This window comes from Salvelinus namaycush, chromosome 25, assembly GCF_016432855.1.
Source record: "Salvelinus namaycush isolate Seneca chromosome 25, SaNama_1.0, whole genome shotgun sequence".
Classification (NCBI taxonomy): Eukaryota; Metazoa; Chordata; class Actinopteri; order Salmoniformes; family Salmonidae; genus Salvelinus; species Salvelinus namaycush.
The window spans coordinates 11,677,138-11,696,372 of record NC_052331.1 but is presented as its reverse complement, the minus strand read 5'-3'; the positions used below and the strand labels follow the sequence as shown (position 1 = coordinate 11,696,372).

General features: G+C 43.7%; 2 protein-coding genes across 4 annotated transcripts; both read right to left on the bottom strand.

Annotated features, from left to right (window-relative positions):
- Positions 1 to 91: 91 nt before the first annotated feature.
- On the bottom strand, positions 92 to 1,800 carry LOC120020245 (guanine nucleotide-binding protein G(I)/G(S)/G(O) subunit gamma-5-like). The gene is made up of 3 exons (XM_038963782.1): positions 1,628 to 1,800; positions 1,042 to 1,201; positions 92 to 363 (listed from the first exon to the last, which is right to left on the bottom strand). The coding sequence occupies exons 1-2, from the start codon at positions 1,706 to 1,708 to the stop codon at positions 1,076 to 1,078; spliced, it is 207 nt and encodes a 68-aa protein (XP_038819710.1). The 5' UTR covers positions 1,709 to 1,800; the 3' UTR covers positions 92 to 363; positions 1,042 to 1,075.
- A 91-nt stretch (positions 1,801 to 1,891) lies between these two features.
- On the bottom strand, positions 1,892 to 18,843 carry ssx2ipa (synovial sarcoma, X breakpoint 2 interacting protein a). Of its 3 annotated transcripts, none has more exons than XM_038963776.1 (14): positions 18,646 to 18,843; positions 14,281 to 14,409; positions 13,919 to 14,091; positions 13,516 to 13,728; positions 12,716 to 12,826; positions 12,332 to 12,467; positions 12,072 to 12,147; positions 11,764 to 11,944; positions 11,350 to 11,518; positions 10,088 to 10,227; positions 9,570 to 9,746; positions 3,300 to 3,417; positions 2,919 to 3,072; positions 1,892 to 2,697 (listed from the first exon to the last, which is right to left on the bottom strand). In XM_038963776.1, exons 2-14 carry the CDS (start codon positions 14,321 to 14,323, stop codon positions 2,541 to 2,543), a joined length of 1,848 nt encoding a protein of 615 aa, XP_038819704.1. In that variant the 5' UTR covers positions 14,324 to 14,409; positions 18,646 to 18,843; the 3' UTR covers positions 1,892 to 2,540. The 3 variants fall into 3 exon arrangements, with proteins under 3 accessions (XP_038819704.1, XP_038819705.1, XP_038819706.1); XM_038963777.1 differs by having other exon boundaries at positions 9,570 to 9,743; XM_038963778.1 differs by lacking the exon at positions 12,716 to 12,826.
- Between the last annotated feature and the right edge of the window lie 392 nt (positions 18,844 to 19,235).

The window sequence follows — 19,235 nt, the reverse complement described above, 5'->3', positions numbered from 1 at the left end:
CATTTTGCTGTTCGAAACTACTTGCATCTTAAGTAAAGATTTGAGATGTACCACTGTCAGTCTTACCCAAGAAACAATTAGCAAAACACAGTCATGTAGAGAAAGAAGAATGTTAATTTCTAAATACAAAAAGTCAAGAACAATGAATAAAATAGAAAAGGCACAATCATTTACTTGAAAACCACACGGTGCCATGAAAAATAAACCCGTCTCATCGTATCCTCTAAGGTGGTTGGCTGAAAATAGATGGCAAGTCTTCCTGACATGTTCTACACTTCATAAGATTCTGTGGCAGTGGATTGCCGTTGGCAATGAGGAGCAGTGTTGAGGTCAACTTTTTCCCTGTAGCATCAAAACGAAGGCCTGCGAGACAGGAAAACACAGAGGTACAATGTGATTAACTCTTCCATATTAAAGAAATAGGTATTTATCTGTAACGCAATCAGAGACTAGCATGGAGTAGAGAATCTGTTTCACTTTCCTGATTTAGTGCGGCTTACAGGCCAATCAAGGCAAGAATCTCAATTGCATACTCCTCGCATCCTTCTCAAAACCCATTGGATGAGAAAGCAAGGAGGTCCCTACCCTCGCTACCCAGACTCCTTGCTCCAGCCAAACGCTACGCCCACGGACGTTAGTTTCTTCTTCGCAATGTGTCTGGATCCGAGTAGCTTCCTGACCCTTCACCAAATCCAAACACATTTCGGGGCTGTCCAATTGGTCCAGAAACCAATGGGTTGGGCCAGAGCCAGAACACACGTGGGTAAAGCAGTGGTTTGAAAATTCATAGTCTTCGAAACTCTGACTGGATAGAGACAATTCAATCGCTGATGACTTTTGCACAATTCCCTTTGTCACCACAAATTACTTAAATGATGGCAGTCTCAGATTAAAGTATGTAGCAAACGACAGAGCAGCAGAATAATTGTGTAAGTCGTCAGGCTACCTGCAACCATCTTCAATGGGTTTTGAGAAGGTGAGGACACGAGGAGTATGCAATTGAAATTCTCCAAAGGACTACATACACCAAAAAAGACTCACCAAAAAATGCTGCGGTCTGTCCTATGTGTGGTCCTCACAAGAAGGAGCACACCTTCTGTGGTCTGAAGGGGTTTGTACTGGAGGACACCCCAGTGAGCAAGGGATCCTGGAGGGCATTTTGCATGCAGAACTGTTGAAGGTCTGCAGCTGCTTGGGACACCTGAAAAGAAAGGAATATAGCTGTGAAATAGCTGTGAAAGGGACGCTCTACCTGTTGCACTCCTAACTAGCTAGACTCCTGCAAGTCTGTAAATATCCTCCTTAAAAATGGGTGTTGTCAATAGTATGGTGTGAACACAGATCCTTGAATTAACGTTAGGCTTTTCCTGCTGTTCAATGACTGTTGGGAATAATTATCCTGGGGCGTTAGGCCACACTCAATCTCAGCTATTAGCCTCTAGACCCAATAACTAACAGTTCAAGTAAAGAATTTAGCAGAAGATTGTGTTTTCATGGCTAGAGCTCCATTTGTGTGCCTAGATTCCACGCCCTTAGCGCTAGCTAGCTAACGTTACTGATGTTAGCTAGCTCTGACTAGTTTCCTGGGCATGTTTACCAAATAAACTTACGTGTGAAAGATTCTTACCTTCACTCTGTTTATGCTCGCTTCAAAACGCAGCTGCTGGACAATTTTCTTCATCGCAACGAGGTTTGATGAGCCAGACATCTTTACTATTTTCTAGAAATGAAGCGGTGGGCTGTTAGCTCGACGGACGGGTAGACAAAGCACTGATGATCACACATCCGATTGTGACTTGCGCAGTCGCAGCGTTGCACAGTCTGCGCCCACACCTCCTGGTATAAACCGCTATGGGGCGCCAAGCACAAAAAGTTGAATTGATAGATTAAAAATAAATACGTTTATTGCAATTTCAGAGCAGCATATATGTTAGCGCTTCATTTTAAACATTTAGAATAAAGTTCATTAAACTATTCATAATATAACTGGAGTGAAAACAATGTGTAAACATTCTAATGGTTAGTCGGTAGCCTATTGATAGCTTTTCCCAAATTGGAAAACATTTCTAGTGATACAGAAGCCAATTTACCCAAATTAAAGTTTGGCTGCCACTTGGCAAAGCTTAGAGACTTGGATATGCTTTGCTTAATAAAAATGTATATAGAAGAGAAAGAAAAAACATTGGCATGTCCAATAAAGTGCTCTCTGAATGAATCACGTTTTGGTGAACGACAATGTGCTACTGTTCAGTATTAGTCCATGATCAAGCAACATGAGTTGCACAAAAATAGGTCTCCGTGGCATCCTGAGGCAGTGGTGGCGTTGAAACATGGGTCATGTTCATTAGGGCATGCAACAGAAAATGTTTTGCAACAGAAATTTTAAAAAACAAGTGCATCTTATTGGACAAATCCAGGTATTCTTTCCCTGTTTCAGTCCATTTTCTTCTGTTTGGTGCCTAATGAACACTGCCATGGATTGTCATCCGAGTCATCCGAGTCTGTTGAGTCCACAGTAACACAATGGTACTAGTGTGTCTTCAGTTGAGGCGGTTTTCCTCTGACCCTAAAGAGAAGATACTGCAGCAGTCTCCATCTCCATGTCTGTGCTTTGACCTGACCGGAGTGTCTTCTCTACTGTGGATGGTGTTGGACTCCTGCCAGCGCCCTTGTTTTGAACTGCCTACAGAAGAGGAGCTTAGATAGATAGAAACAAGAGTTAACCACAGTTTGTTTGAGAGAACTTAAGTTAGTGATAATCAATGATACCGATTTGATACTACTATCGAATGTAGGAATAAAATAAAAAAATAAAAAAAGCGATTCATCTCACAAAACCATAATGCCTACCAAATATCACCCTGACTGATGACGACTACAGTGAGCTGGCATAGAGCAAAGTAACTAGTAAACTGTACCTCCTGTCTGGTATGAGGCATAATGTACGGTAGAGATCAGCTGTGGAGGGCATGCCTGCATCAGAGGCAGCTTTAGGAGTTGAGAACGCAGTGTACGTCCGGGATTTGGTCAGCATGGCAGGGGTGGAGGGGATCCTCATCTCTGGTTCACTACCTAGAGGGGAACAGGGACTTGTGACCAAACACTCAAAAACACAATATGATTCACAGAAGATCATTGGTGTGTTTTTTTGTGTGGTGATGCCGCATTATACAGTATGCTGCCCATCTTACAAGACAATATTTGACACATATAGCCCAACAGAATCTGCAGTATACATTTTCCAGTAATCTCGATCTGGATTAGCAATACAAATCATTGCTGTGGCAATCACGACTTACTGACTGACAAGGCACGAGGAGTTTCTGACGTGGAATGTCTTTTGTGGTCCACGAACGTAGTCATGTTCAAGAATTGATTCTTGAGCCACAAGGCGCGGTCTTCCTCAAAAGCCTTTTTCTGTGAACACACAAAAGGGGAAAAAAAGGGGTAATACACAGTTACAGTGGCAAGAAAAAGTATGTGAACCCTTTGGAATTACCTGGATTTCTGCATAAATTGGTCATAAAATTTGATCATCTAAGTCACAACAATAGACAAACAGTCTGCTTAAACTAATAACACAAACAATTATATATTTTCACGTCTTTGAACACATCATGTAAAGATTCACAGTGTAGTGTGGGAAAAGTATGTGAACCCTTGGATTTAATAACTGGTTGACCCTCCTTTGGCAGCAATAAACTCAACCAAACGTTTTCTGTAGTTGCGGATCAGACCTGCACAACAGTCAGGAGGAATTTTGGACCAGTCATCTTTACAAAACTGTTTCAGTTCAGCAATAATTTTAGGATGTCTGGTGCGAACCGCTCTCTTGAGGTCATGACACAGCATTTTAAAATTGGGTTGAGGTCAGGACTGTGACTGGGCCACTCCAGAAGGCGTATTTTCTTCTGTTGAAGCCAATCTGTTGTTGATTTACTTCTGCGTTTAAGGTCATTGTCCTGTTGCGTCACCCAACTTCTGTGGAGCTTCAATTGGCGGACAGAGCCTTACATTCTTCTGCAAAATGTCTTGATAAACTTGGGAATTAATTTTTCTGTCGATGATAGCAAGCTGTCCAGGCCCTGAGGCAGCAAAGCAGCCCCAAACCATGATGCTCCCTCCACCATACTTTACAGTTGGGATGAGGTTTTGATGTCGGTGTGCTGTGCCTTTTTTTCTCCACACATAGTGTTGTGTGTTCCTTCCAAACAACATTAGTTTAATCTGTCCACAGAATATTTTGCCAGAAGCACTGTGGAACATCCAGGTGCTCTTCTGCAAACTTCAGACGTGCAGCAATGTTTTTTTTTGGAGAGCAGTGGATTCTTCCTTGTGGTCCTCCCATTAACACTATTCTTGTTTAGTGTTTTACGTATCGTAGACTCGTCAACAGAGATGTTAGCATGTTCCAGAGATTTCTGTAAAACTTTAGCTGACACTCTAGGAGTCTTCTTAACCTCATTGAGCATTCTGCACTGTGCTCTTGCAGTCATCTTTGCAGGACGGACACTCCTAGGGAGTAGCAACAGTCCTGAACTTTCTCCATTTATAGACAATTTGTCTTACCGTGGACTGATGAACATCAAGGCTCTTAGAGATACTTTTGTAACCCTTTCCAGCGTTATGCAAGTCAACAATTCTTAATCTTAGGTAATTTGAGATCTCTTTTGTTCGAGGCATGGTTCACATCAGGCAATGCTTCTTGTGAATAGCAAACAGTGTTTTTTATAGGGCAGGGCAGCTCTAACCAACATCTCCAATCTCAAAGATGTCGGCATCGAGTAATTGTCTCTGGCCCCCTCCCAGTTAGGGGGAGTGATGAGCTCTACAGCAGAGTCTCACAACTCAATCGCTGGTTGAAAACTGTTTTCTGCCCCTCCCAAAAGATAGAATTTGTAGATAATTGGCCCTCTTTCTGGGACTCACCCACAAACAGGACCAAGCCTGACCTGCTGAGGATTGACGGACTCCATCCTAGCTGGAGGGGTGCTCTCATCTTATCTACCAACATAGACAGGGCTCTAACTCCTCTAGCTCCACAATGAAATAGGGTGCAGGCCAGGCAGCAGTAGGAGTCTGCCACTAGCATAGTCAGTGTAGTCAGCTCAGCTATCCCCATTGAGACTGTCTGTGCCTCGACCTAGGTTGGGCAAAACTAAACATGGCGGTGTTCACCTTAGCAATCTCACTAGGATAAAGACCTCCTCCATTCCTGCCATTATTGAAAGAGATTGTGATACCTCACATCTCAAAATAGGGCTACTTAATGTTAGATCCCTCACTTCAAAGGCAGTTATAGTCAATGAACTAATCACTGATCATAATCTTGATGTGATTGGCCTGACTGAAACATGGCTTAAGCCTGATGAATTTACTGTGTTAAATGAGGCCTCACCTCCTGGTTACACTAGTGACCATATCCCCCGTGCATCCCGCAAAGGCGGAGGTGTTGCTAACATTTACGATAGCAAATTTCAATTTAACAAAAAAATAAATAGACTTTTTTGTCTTTTGAGCTTCTAGTCATGAAATCTATGCAGCCTACTCAATCACTTTTTATAGCTACTGTTTACAGGCCTCCTGGGCCATACACAGCGTTCCTCACTGAGTTTCCTGAATTCCTATCGGACCTTGTAGTCATAGCAGATAATATTCAAATTTTTGGTGATTTTAATATTCACATGGAAAAGTCCACAGACCCACTCCAAAAGGCTTTTGGAGCCATCATTGACTCAGTGGGTTTTGTCCAACATGTTTCTGGACCTACTCACTGCCATAGTCATACTCTGGACCTAGTTTTGTCCCATGGAATAAATGTTGTAGATCTTAATGTTTTTCCTCATAATCCTGGACTATCGGACCACCATTTTATTACGTTTGCAGTCGCAACAAATAATCTGCTCAGACCCCAACCAAGGAGCATCAAAAGTCGTGCTATAAATTCTCAGACAACACAAAGATTCCTTGATGCCCTTCCAGACTCCTTCTGCCTACCCAAGGACGTCAGAGGACAAAAATCAGTTAACCACCTAACTGAGGAACTCAATTTAACCTTGCGCAATACCCTAGATGCAGTTGCACCCCTAAAAACTAAAAACATTTGTCATAAGAAACTAGCTCCCTGGTATACAGAAAATAACCGAGCTCTGAAGCAAGCTTCCAGAAAATTAGAACGGAAATGGCGCCACACCAAACTGGAAGTCTTCTGACTAGCTTGGAAAGACAGTACTGTGCAGTATCGAAGAGCCCTCACTGCTGCTTGATAATCCTATTTTTCCAACTTAATTGAGGAAAATAAGAACAATCCAAAATTTATTTTTAATACTGTCGCAAAGCTAACTAAAAAGCAGCATTCCCCAAGTGAGGATGGCTTTCACTTCAGCAGTAATAAATTCATGAACTTCTTTGAGGAAAAGATCATGATCATTAGAAAATGACAAATTACGGACTCCTCTTTAAATCTGCGTATTCCTCCAAAGCTCAGCTGTCCTGAGTCTGCACAACTCTGCCAGGACCTAGGATCAAGAGAGACACTTAAGTGTTTTAGTACTATATCTCTTGACACAATGATGAAAATAATCATGGCCTCTAAACCTTCAAGCTGCATACTGGATCCTATTCCAACTAAACTACTGAAAGAGCTGCTTCATGTGCTTGGCCCTCCTATGTTAAACATAATAAACGGCTCTCTATCCACCGGATGTGTACCAAACTCACTAAAAGTGGCAGTAATAAAGCCTCTCTTGAAAAAGCCAAACCTTGACCCAGATTTATTTTTATTTTTTTAACTACCGGCCTATATCAAATCTTCCATTCCTCTCAAATTTTAGAAAAAGCTGTTGCGCAGCAACTCACTGCCTTCCTGAAGACAAACAATGTATACGAAATGCTTCAGTCTGGTTTTAGCACTGAGACTGCACTTGTGAAGGTGGTAAATGACCTTTTAATGGCGTCAGACCGTGGCTCTGCATCTGTCCTCGTGCTCCTAGACCTTAGTGCTGCCTTTGATACCATCGATCACCACATTCTTTTGGAGAGATTGGAAACCCAAATTGGTCTACACGGACAAGTTCTGGCCTGGTTTAGATCTTATCTGTCGGAAAGATATCAGTTTGTCTCTGTGAATGGTTTGTCCTCTGACAAATTAACTGTACATTTCGGTGTTCCTCAAGGTTCCGTTTTAGGACCACTATTGTTTACACTATATATTTTACCTCTTGGGGATGTCATTCGAAAACATAATGTTAACTTTCACTGCTATGCAGATGACACACAGCTGTACATTTCAATGCAACATGGTGAAGCCCCAAAATTGCCCTCGCTAGAAGCCTGTGTTTCAGACATAAGGAAGTAGATGGCTGAAAACGTTCTACTTTTAAACTCGGACAAAACAGAGATGCTTGTTCTAGGTCCCAAGAAACAAAGAGATCTTCTGTTGAATCTGACAATTAATCTTGATGGTTGTAAAGTCGTCTCAAATAAAACTGTGAAGGACCTCGGCGTTACTCTGGACCCTGATCTCTCTTTTGACGAACATATCAAGACTGTTTCAAGGACAGCTTATTTCCATCTACATAACATTGCAAAAATCAGAAATTTTCTGTCCAAAAATGATGCAGAAAAATTTATCCATGCTTTTGTTACTTCTCGGTTAGACTACTGCAATGCTCTACTTTCCGGCTACCCGGATAAAGCACTAAATAAACTTCAGTTAGTGCTAAATACGGCTGCTAGAATCCTGACTAGAACCCCAAAATTTGATCATATTACTCCAGTGCTAGCTTCCCTACACTGGCTTCCTGTTAAGGCAAGGGCTGATTTCAAGGTTTTACTGTTAACCTACAAAGCGTTACATGGGCTTGCTCCTACCTATCTTTCCGAGTTGGTCCTGCCGTACATACCTACACGTACGCTACGGTCACAAGACGCAGGCCTCCTAATTGTCCCTAGAATTTCTAAGCAAACAGCTGGAGGCAGGGCTTTCTCCTATAGATCTCTATTTTTATGGAATGGTCTGCCTACCCATGTGAGAGACGCAGACTCGGTCTCAACCTTTAAGTCTTTACTGAAGACTTATCTCTTCAGTAGGTCATATGATTGAGTGTAGTCTGGCCCAGGAGTGTGAAGGTGAACGGAAAGGCTCTGGAGCAACGAACCGCCCTTGCTGTCTCTGCCTGGCCGGTTCCCCTCTCTCCACTGGGATTCTCTGCCTCTAACCCTATTACAGGGGCTGAGTCACTGGCTTACTGGTGCTCTTTCATGCCGCCGTCCCTAGGAGGGGTGCGTCACTTGAGTGGGTTGAGTCACTGACGTGATCTTCCTGTCTGGGTTGGAGCCCCCCCCTTGGTTTGTGCCGTGGCGGAGATCTTTGTGGGCTATACTCGGCCTTGTCTCAGGATTGTAAGTTGGTGGTTGAAGATATCCCTCTAGTGGTGCGGGGGCTGTGCTTTGGCAAAGTGGGTGGGGTTATATCCTTCCTGTTTGGCCCTGTCCGGGGGTATCATCGGATGGGGCCACAGTGTCTCCTGACCCCTCCTGTCGCAGCCTCCAGTATTTATGCTGCAGTAGTTTATGTGTCGGGGGGCTAGGGTCAGTTTGTTATATCTGGAGTACTTCTCCTGTCTTATCCGGTGTCCTGTGTGAATTTAAGTATGCTCTCTCTAATTCTCTCCTTCTTTCTCTCGGAGGTCCTGAGCCCTAGGACTATGCGTCAGGACTACCGGGCATGATGACTCCTTGCTGTCCCCAGTCCACCTGGCCTTGCTGCTGTTCCAGTTTCAACTGTTCTGCCTGCGGCTATGGAACCCTGACCTGTCCACCGGACGTGCTACCTGTCCCAGACCTGCTGTTCTCAACTCTCTAGACCACAGGAGCGGTAGAGATACTCTTAATGATCGGCTATGAAAAGCCAACTGACATTTACTCCTGAGGTGCTGACTTGCTACACTCTCGATAACTTCTGTGATTATTATTATTATTTGACCATGCTGGTCATTTATGAACATTTGAACATCTTGGCCATGTTCTGTTAGAATCTCCACCCGGCACAGCCAGAAGAGGACTGGCCACCCCTCATAGCCTGGTTCCTCTCTAGGTTTCTTCCTAGGTTTTGGCCTTTCTAGGGAGTTTTTCCTAGCCACCGTGCTTCTACACCTGCATTGCTTGACGTTTGGGGTTTTAGGCTGGGTTTCTGTACAGCACTTCGAGATATTAGCTGAAGTACGTAGGGCTATATAAAATACATTTGATTGATTGGACTCCAGGTTAGCGGATTCCTGACTCCAATTAGCTTTTGGAAAAGTCATTAGCCTAGGGGTTCACATACGTTTTCCAACCTACACTGAGAATATATTGAATACATAATTTAAACAAACAAGAAAAATAGTAATTTGTGTGTTATTAGTTTAAGCACACTGTCTATTGTTGTGAGTAAGACGAAGATCAAAAGTTATGACTAATTTATGCAGAAATCCAGGTAATTCCAAAGGGTTCACATACTGTAAGTGACAACTTGACAAAACATAACATTTACAACTCGAGAACTTGCCAAAAACAAAAACGGATACCTCATGACCGAGGCGAATGGCAGCGTCAGTAAAGTTATGTCTCTCCCTCTCAAAGTTCCTCCTCTGCTCGTCAAAGAGCCTCCACTCCTCTTTGAGACGCTCCTTCTCCTCCAGAGTGTAGCAGTCATTCAGCAGAGCAGCAGTCTCATCATCATAGCAGGGAGAGTTGAGCTGCTGCTACACACACACACACACACACACAGAAAAGGTTATAATACTTGACTGAGAAATGGATCCTGGAAGGGTCAAATTCAAGGCAATAACAAGAGATGTACAGTAGATCAAATCTAATTTTATTTGTCACATGCGCCAAACTGGTGTAGACTTCACCATAATACAAATAAAATAGTAACACAAGAGGGAAAAAATTAAATACACAAGAATGGAGCTATATACAGGGAGTACCAGATCAATGTGCAGAGGTACAATGTATTTGAGGTAGATATGTACTTGAAGGCAGATACTTATAGCTCGGTTTGAAAAAGAGAGTCTTGTGTTGCGTTGTGGGTCTAACTAACCTGTAGGAGTTGTTGCTGGGTCTGGATGAAGTCTTTACACTGCTGGACCTCCAGTCTCATCCTCTCCATCTCCTCCTCGTGGATCTGTCTGGGGACCAGCTCTTTACCAGCACACTGCTGGCTCTGCTGTACCAGGGAGGCTGGGAAGTGGATGGATGATACATTATGATCAATGGTGGAGAAGAAAGATCCCTGTGACATATAGAATGTATTGAGTATAACAAAACTGATTCTGCAGGCGAAAACCTGAGAAAATCTAACCCGGAAGTGATTATTTTTTTTAATTTTTATTATTTTCTTTTAAATCTGTGTTTCCTGGCCCGTCTTTCTTCCATTTAAAAGGGTAATCAACCAGATTCCTTTTCCAATGGCTTCCTCAGGCTGTGACCAGGCTTTAGACATAGTTTCAGGCTTTTATTTTGAAAAATGAGCGCGATTTTTCAAAACTAGTCATGTGTCCTCTGATTAGTTCCTGCGCGCGAGTGGGGTAGCTCTCCATTTTCTTTCTCTCTTTTATTGAATAGGTTACGGTCCGGTTGAAATATTATCGATTATGTTTGTTAAAAACAACCTGAGGATTGATTATAAAAAACATTTGACATGTTTCTACGACCATTACGGATACTTTTTGGAATTTTAGTCGAACGGAACGAGGCTTTGGTTTTCTGAACATAACGCGCAACCCAAATGGCGTTTTTTTGTTATAAAAGTAATATTTATCGAACAAAAATAACATTTGTTGTGTAACTGGAAGTCTCGTGAGTGCAAACATCCGAAGATTATCAAAGGTAAGCGATTAATTTTATTGCTTTTCTGACCATGCTAATTTGGGGCTAGCTGTTGTAGCATTGATTGATACACTAACAAAAGCTTGGATTGCTTTCGCTGCAAAGCATATTTTCAAAATCTGACACGATAGGTGGATTAACAACAAGCTAAGCTGTGTTTTGGTATATTTCACTTGTGATTGCATGATTATAAATAATTTTAGTAATATTTTGTGCCCTGCAATTCAGCGGTTGTTTAGGAAAATGATCCCGTAAAAGGGATCCGTAGCGCAGAGAAGTTAAACCGCTGTGCCACTTGAGCCAAAAATGCAGTAGTACTGGTAGTGATTTTATGGCAGTGAGCCATAAGTGGATTCTTTCATTTGCCTTCATGTAACACCCGTTAATGACCAGAGAAAGCCAGTGATGACTACTAGGTGAGTTACAGATTGTCTACTTCCATGATAATATATACATGATGTGATGCGTTTATACCCTGGCTGTCCAGTTTCTCCATGTGGCTCTTTAATCTCCTCCACTGCTGTCGGATGCTATTGGTCAGCTGCTCCCGGGCATGCTCACAGGACTGGTCCCTAGCATGATCACATGACTGATCCAGGGTCTCCTTACTACAGTCACCAACCTCCTCTCTGTCCGAGCTGGCCTGAAAGCGTAACAATAGGCACGATCACTCCTCTACTCTCCACAATGTTTATAGCGAAATGTCACTTCCATACTATGTAAAATACTGAGATTTTGTGAGTGGCTCTGCATAGACAGATGCGATTTGTAATTAAGATTTGCAGGAGCATTTAAAAAAATAATTTATCTAATCCACTTATTATCACGTAAAAATAACTAAGTAGACTATTGCTACGGTGTCTCAGATAGGACAATCCATCAATTCACCCGTTCCAGGCTGTCTTCCGCACGGTCTCCTCTGGAGCAGGATTTCCTAGGACTAAGAATGGACACCATCTCCCGCTTCATCTGCTGCAGCACCTTCTTTAGCTCAACATTCTCCAGCATCAGAGCCCTCTGACGACCCTCGTAGTCACTCAGCAGGGACTTGTACATCTCCCCCTCATGTCTACAATCATGGCAAATAAATACGTACTCATCAAAGTGGAATCTCCAAAGCTATGTAGGATTTGTTGCATCAAGAGTTGATGAAAGCAGCCAAAACAGACATGGTTCAGTTAGATGAGTATTGCTACCTGGCCTCCACCTTTCCAGTCTTCCATTGGCTTCTCTTCCCATCAGCCCGTCCCAAGTAGCTCAATACATCAATCGCTAGTTGAGATAAAGGGAGGAAAATGGTAATGAGGGACTTGCTATATAGGCCTACATCATTTTCAGTGTTCTCAGACTTTTGTTGTAAAAAAAATATTTAAAAAAGACACTAGTTTGCAAACATATTCACATTTCCAACAACCTTTGGAATAAGGAGGAAACAATTGTCTTGAGATACCCATACCTAGTTTCTTATCCCTCTTGTCCACCAGTAGCTGGTTGAGGCGTTCTTTGAGCTTGGTGCTCTCCCTCTCCTTCCTCTTGGCATCATGGCTGTACTGAGAGGCTCTGCTGGCGATGATGCTCTGGAGCTTCTGCACCTAGGGTGTGTTCAGTAGGGAGAAAATGTTTTGAAACGGGGATGTACTACCTGAACTTATCCAATAAGAACACAGTTTTGTTTTCGCTTACAAAATGTTTTGCTATGGTGTGCACTACCGAGCAAGATGCTGGTTAAGGCTCACACACTCAAAACTACATTTCCAATTTCAAAACTACATTTACAATTGATGCTTGCAGCTACATAAGCACATCACTCAATGATTAACAATTATGACAAAGTCTTCACCTCATCTTTTTCTGTTTTCAGGCTGTTCTGCAGAGTCTTGTTTTTGAGTTGCAGCTGCCTCTCTGTCTCAAGCAGTCCTGACTTCTCTCTTTTGTAGAGCTCCAGCTGATCCTTTAGGCAATTACATACATTTCATTTTTTTTATTTTACCCCCCCTTTTCTCCCCAATTTGATGGTATCCAATTGGTAGTTACAGTCTTGTCCCATCGCTGCAGCTCCAGTACGGACTCAGGAGAGGCGAAGGTCGAGAGCAGTGTGTCCTTCGAAACAACCCAGCCAAGCCGCACTGCTTCTTGACACACTGCTCGCTTAACCCGGAAGTCAGCCGCACCAATGTATCGGAGGAAACACTGTACACCTGGCGACCGTGTCAGCCCATATTGCGTCCGGCCCGCCACAGGAGTCGCTAGTTCGAGATGGGACAAGATCATCCCTGCCGGCCAAACCTCCCCTAACTCGGACGCCGCTGAGCCAATTGTGCGCCGCCCCATGGGTCTCCCGGTCGCGGCCAGCTGCGACAGAGCCTGGACACAGCTAGCGCTACGATGCAGTGCCTTAGACCACTGCGCCACTCGGGAGGCTGGGCAATTACATACTTGCTGTACATGTTATATCAACACAATTTTGCATACTCAATGTGCTCACCTTGACGGCAAGATCATAACAATAACATGTTGTATTCTAAGCAGTAAGACCTTTCAGGACACCATCAAACCTTAACTTAGCTCCCCAAGCTAGTATTTAGTGACAATTTGCACCCTGCCTGGAAAACGATCGATAGGAAAGACTGCCTGACTGACCTTGAGTCTGGAGTTGGTAATCTGCAGGTGTTCCAGGGCACTGGAGCTCTTCAGCTGCTCTGTCTCCTGCTCCTGCAGGCTGCGCTGGCTGCGGCGGTGCATCTGGAGCAGCTCATACATCATGTTCAGGGCTGGCACCGTGTTCAGCCCCCAGCTTCCCTCTGGTGAGCTGGCCTCAATACAGGCAGAGGAGAAACCCAGAGAGTCCATCTCCTGTACAAGCCCCAAAAGAGGGCAAAAAAATGGGTTAGCAGCATACAGTGAAAATTAAACTAGATCAATGAATAATCATTGAGCAACATCAGATATACAAACCTAAAAGAATCAAGCGGTAAAATAAGCACCTACACAAAGTCGGTATGGATTATTCCAAATGTAAACTAAATAATAGTAATTTCAGTACCTGATTGATGTATGAGGTACACTGGGGAACATTCTCCTCAGTGCAGAAGGCACTTAACACATTGTAGGAGCTCTTGGACAGTGTCATGGCGGAGGAGTGCATTGTAGGAAGGTTGTTATGATGCCTCGAGGGGGACATCCTCATTCTTGATATGCTGGAGATCTCATGGTTTTCTAAACCCAGCAGGGAAACAGAGAGAACAACCAATTGATGAATCACAAGTTCACAGGCAGCTGACTATGAGGCTTAAAAAAACAATTGTGCCCAAAAATAGGGCTAAATCCCACACCATCCAACAAAAATCCATATAAAAACAAACAATTGTCTATTTTGTCCCCGGGTCCCCATTTGAATTAAATTACCTATTGACGGCTCTATGGTTGCTGTCGTCCACCAGTCTCCCATGTCAACAAAGCATCATCCGCTTTTGGAGGTCATCCGCGAGATGACAGACCTGACCGACCGGAGGCTGCACTCACTGGAACAGAATCCTGAAATAGAGCGTCAAGCAGCAAGCCAATGACATAAGACTCCAAGGCAGCATAATCTGGGTCGATTCTTCACCCACGCCATGCGGGATTAAACGTAATCTGTGTGTTGTGCCAGCATGGGACGGGTTGGGGGTGGGTAGGGCTTTCAGGCCTTGGCTGTTACACTGGACTAGAGTAGAGTGATACTTTGAGCTTGAGTAAAGAGGGTTTTGCATGTTAACTTTAACTAGGCTAATGACTGTATGCCAGGGGAAGGCTTTTAGACACCCACACAGAAAGGCCACTGACTGTGGTGTGTGCAAGGTTTAATTAACAATGCCAGTGGCACTGAATTCAAAATGCTTAGTTTGAGAAAAATGGCTTCAACAAGAGGCAACTGCACACTCATTATTCAAGAGGGCCTATTCAGTACTTCATTGTTCTCTTTGACTCTATATAACAACGTCGACCTATACGCTGACTCGGTGAGTGAATTCATAAAGGAAGTGCATTGGAGATGTTGTACCCACTGTGACGATTAAAACCTACCCTAACCAGAAACCGTGGATGGATGGCGGCATTCGCGCAAAACTGAAAGCGCAAATCACCGCATTTAAACATGGAAAGAGGTCTGGGAATATGGCTGAACATAAACAGTGTAGTTATTCCCTCCGCAAGGCAAGCAAGCGAAATGCCGGTAAAGGGACAAAATAATGTGTCCCTAACTGAACTAAATGACTACCGCCTCATAGCACTCACTTCTGTCATCATGAAGTGCTTTGAGAGACCAGTCAAGGATCATATCACCTCCACCTTACCAGCCACACTAGACCCACATCACATACCACCCTAACAGGTCCACAGACGATGCAATCGCCATCACACTGCCATATCCCATCTGGACAAGAGGAATACCTATGTAAGAATGCTGTTCATTGACTACAGCGCAGCGTTCAACACCATAGTACCCTCTAAGCCCATCATCAAGCTTGAGGCCCTGGGCCTCAACCCTGCCCAATTGGGTCCTGGACTTTGACGGGCCACCCCAGGTGGTGAAGGTAGGAAACATCTCCACCTCGCTGACCCTCAACACTGGGGCCCCACAAGGGTGCGTGCTCAGCCCCCTCCTGTACTCCCTGTTCACCCACGACTGTGTGGCCATGCACGCCTCCAACTCAATCAAGTTTGCAGACGACAACAGTAGTGGGCTTGATTACCAACAATGAGACAGCCTACAGGGAGGTGAGGGCACTCGGAGTGTGGAATCAGGAAAACAACCTCTCACTCAATGTCAACAAAACAAAGGAGATAGTGAACTTCAGGAAACAGCAGAGGGAGCACCCCTCTATCCACATCGAAGGGACAGCAGTGGAGAAAGTGGAAAGTTTTAAGTTCCTCTGCGTACACAACAACAAACTTTATGGTCCACCCACACAGAAAGTGTGGTGAAGGCAGCGCAATAGCGCCTTCAACGCATCACCGGGGGGGCATGACACCCGGCATGACATCACCGGGGGGCCATGACACCCGATGTCACAGGAAGGCAAAAAAAGATCAAAGACAACAACCACCCGAGCTACTACCTGTTCACACCGCTACCGTCCAAAAGGCAAGGTCAGTACAGGTGCATCAAAGCTGGGACTGAGAGACTGAAGAACAGCTTCTATCTCAAGGCCATCAGACTGCTAAACAGCAATCACTAACTCAGAGAGGCTGCTGCCAACATGGAGACCCAATCACTGGCAACTTTAACAAATGGATCTCTAGTCACTTTAAACAATGCCAATTTAATGTTTACATATCTTACATTACTCAATCATATGTATATACTGTATTTTATACCATCTATTAAACCTTGTCTATGCCACTCAGCCATATATACACTCAGCAAAAAAAGAAATGTCCCTTTCAGGATCCTGTCTTTCAAAGATAATTCGTAAAAATCCAAATAACTTCACAGATCTTCATTGTAAAGGGTTTAAACACTGTTTTCCCATGCTTGTTCAATGAATCATAAACAATCAATGAACATGCACCTGTGGAATGGTCGTTAAGACACTAACAGCTTACAGACGGTAGGCAATTACACCAGGAACGTACAATCCCTCCATCAGTGCTCAGACTGTCCGCAATAGGCTGAGAGAGACTGGACTGAGGGCTGGTAGGCCTGTTGTAAGGCGGGTCCTCACCAGACATCACCGGCAACAACGTCGCCTATGGGCACAAACCCACTGTTGCTGGACCAGACAGGACTGGCAAAAAGTGCTCTTCACTGACGAGTCGCGGTTTTGTCTCACTAGGGGTGATGGTCGGATTCACGTTTATCGTCGAAGGAATGAGCGTTACACCGAGGCCTGTACTCTGGAGCAGGAGCGGTCTGGGGCGGTGTGTCACAGCATCATCAGACTGAGCTTGTTGCATTGCAGGCAATCTCAACGCTGTGCGTTACAGGGAAGACATCCTCCTTCCTTATGTGGTACCCTTCCTGCAGGCTCATCCTGACATGACCCTCCAGCATGACAATGCCACCAGCCATACTGCTTGTTCTGTGAGTGATTTCCTGCAAGACAGGAATGTCAGTGTTCTGCCATGGCCAGCAAAGAGCCCGGATCTCAATCCCATTGAGCATGTCTGGGACCTGTTGGATCGGAGGGTGAGGGCTAGGGCCATTCCCCCCAGAAATGTCCGGGAACTTGCAGGTGCCTTGGTGGAAGAGTGGGGTAACATCTCACAGCAAGAACTGGCAATTCTGGTGCTGTCCATGAGGAGGAGATGCACTGCAGTACTTAAAATGCAGCTGCTGGCCACACCAGATACTGACTGTTACTTTTGATTTTGACCCCCCCTTTGTTCAGGGACACATTATTCAATTTCTGTTAGTCACATGTCTGTGGAACTTGTTCAGTTTATATCTCAGTTGTTGAATCTTATGTTCATACAAATATTTACACCTGTTTATTTTCATCAAATTTAACATTTGACAGTGAGAGGACGTTTATTTTTATGTACATATTTTCATTCACTCCTTTGAGATATTACCTCACTGTCGGAACAAGAAGCACAAGCATTTCGCTACACTCACATTTACATCTGCTAACCATGTGTATGTGACAAATAAAATGTGATTTATAATATGATCCTTAAGATTTTCCTGGTGAAACAAGCTCAACCACATTCTACACTCTCACCACTCCCCTTTAAATAGGTACAGTTATCAACAAACTCTGTTTAAACATACAGCATTTTAGACTTAAGTATAATAGACCTGTCTCTCAATTGCCTTGGGCAACACCAGAGTAGAAAGTTAGTCGAGCCACAGAGGCAGTAGCTATGTCAGAAAACACCTTCTCAGGCGCCCCTTATCCACTGACATAGGCTGCATTTTATGTACACTGATACTCACTCCCGTTTAATCAAAGATACTGGTTTCCCCTTTTGTCTGTGATATAACTTTGCCCTATGTCACACTGTTACCCTATCCACTGCGCTTCCATCTAAATCCAAGAAGAGCAACCAACTAGCTAGCTAACATTTTAGCTAGTGTTGACATTACTATTGGGTGAATATACTGTCAACACTTTGGCACATTTTCAAACAGTATTTAACCCGTTTTACCCAAAAAGGTTCAGACTTTTCTGTTTCCATCTATGCGGCCCGGGACTCGTGCCCCATGGGTCCGGCGGACCTGCTGTCACTTGGGGCCAAAGCCAGGCCACCGGTACTTTTCAGATGGCATTTACATACCACTGGCTAACTGAACTTTAACACCTTCTCACAAAGCAACTGTTTTGATTATGCATAGATTATTCATTCTGCTCTTGAAAAGTCCTCACTGTCAGCCCTAGCTATGGAAACACAATTTCCCTAGTATAACATAGGGGTATGTACACGTGTAACACTGGTGTTACAGTTGAAAAGCAGTAGCTAAAACATTACTACTGTTCGCTTCTTCTTATCATCTTATTGAGTTGCTGCAAGGAGTCAAATAAACAAACAGGAGGCTCATTTGAAAACGTAGTCAATCATGTAGTTACAAGCCAAGTTAAATATAGCTGTCTAACGTTAACTTGTCACCCTTTCAGCTACTATTAATCTGTTATCTTGTTGAACTGGTTTGCCTACAGTAACGTTACCTAGCCAGATAAAAAGCTGCTAGCTTCTGTAGTAACGTTAGCCAGCTAACTCTGCTTTGATGAAACTTGTATGATAGCTAGCTAACGAAGCAAGCAAGAACATGGCTGGATAGTGGATACTCACTTGACTTGATTAGCCTGCCTTAGTGCCAGCACAGCCAACTCTATGCGAATCCGACAATGCTAGTGTACAATGATTTTCTCTGTCTAGTTCTTGACAGTGAATGCCAAGCCACTTGGATAATTCTACTCACTGTGGTACAGTTGACCCCACATTCACAAAATTAGATTTTCTTTAAGTGGACGTCTTTCTGGCTTCAAAACAAACACCACCGTCATTGGCGAATGCGTTGTCAAGCAACCAGTATTAGTCCACTGTATTGGATCATGCGCACACCGTAAAAGGACGATTTATGCAAATATAGAAGGCTGTCAGGTGCATTGTAGTGCTTTATTGAGATTTACACCCACTTTACACCCACACAAGTGGGTCGCCAGTGTTTTATGATAATATTGGAACTAAAAAATATAATTTCTATTGTCCTCTTTAGGAATTAAGTCTGGGTATGAAGTTACTGTTGAGATTTAGAAAATGAGAATGCACAAGGTGCAATTTTTAAATTCAGTCACTGATAGTCACTCAATGAGCCCATGTCAGCTAACATTATTTAGATGACTAGGTAAAGTAATCTAGTCAGATTACCGACTGGGCAT

What these genes read in the sequence shown, in the direction of transcription:
- LOC120020245 (XM_038963782.1), bottom strand. Translation starts at nt 1,708, where the DNA reads ATGTCTGGCTCATCAAACCTCGTTGCGATGAAGAAAATTGTCCAGCAG. An exon ending in CGAGCATAAACAGAGTGAAG is followed by an intron (nt 1,202 to 1,627) that starts GTAAGAATCTTT and finishes CTTTCTTTTCAG; the next exon opens with GTGTCCCAAGCAGCTGCAGA.
- ssx2ipa (XM_038963776.1), bottom strand. Translation starts at nt 14,323, where the DNA reads ATGGGAGACTGGTGGACGACAGCAACCATAGAGCCGTCAATAG. An exon ending in TGAAAACAGAAAAAGATGAG is followed by an intron (nt 12,468 to 12,715) that starts GTGAAGACTTTG and finishes AACACACCCTAG; the next exon opens with GTGCAGAAGCTCCAGAGCAT. An exon ending in CAAGAGGGATAAGAAACTAG is followed by an intron (nt 12,148 to 12,331) that starts GTATGGGTATCT and finishes TATCTCAACTAG; the next exon opens with CGATTGATGTATTGAGCTAC.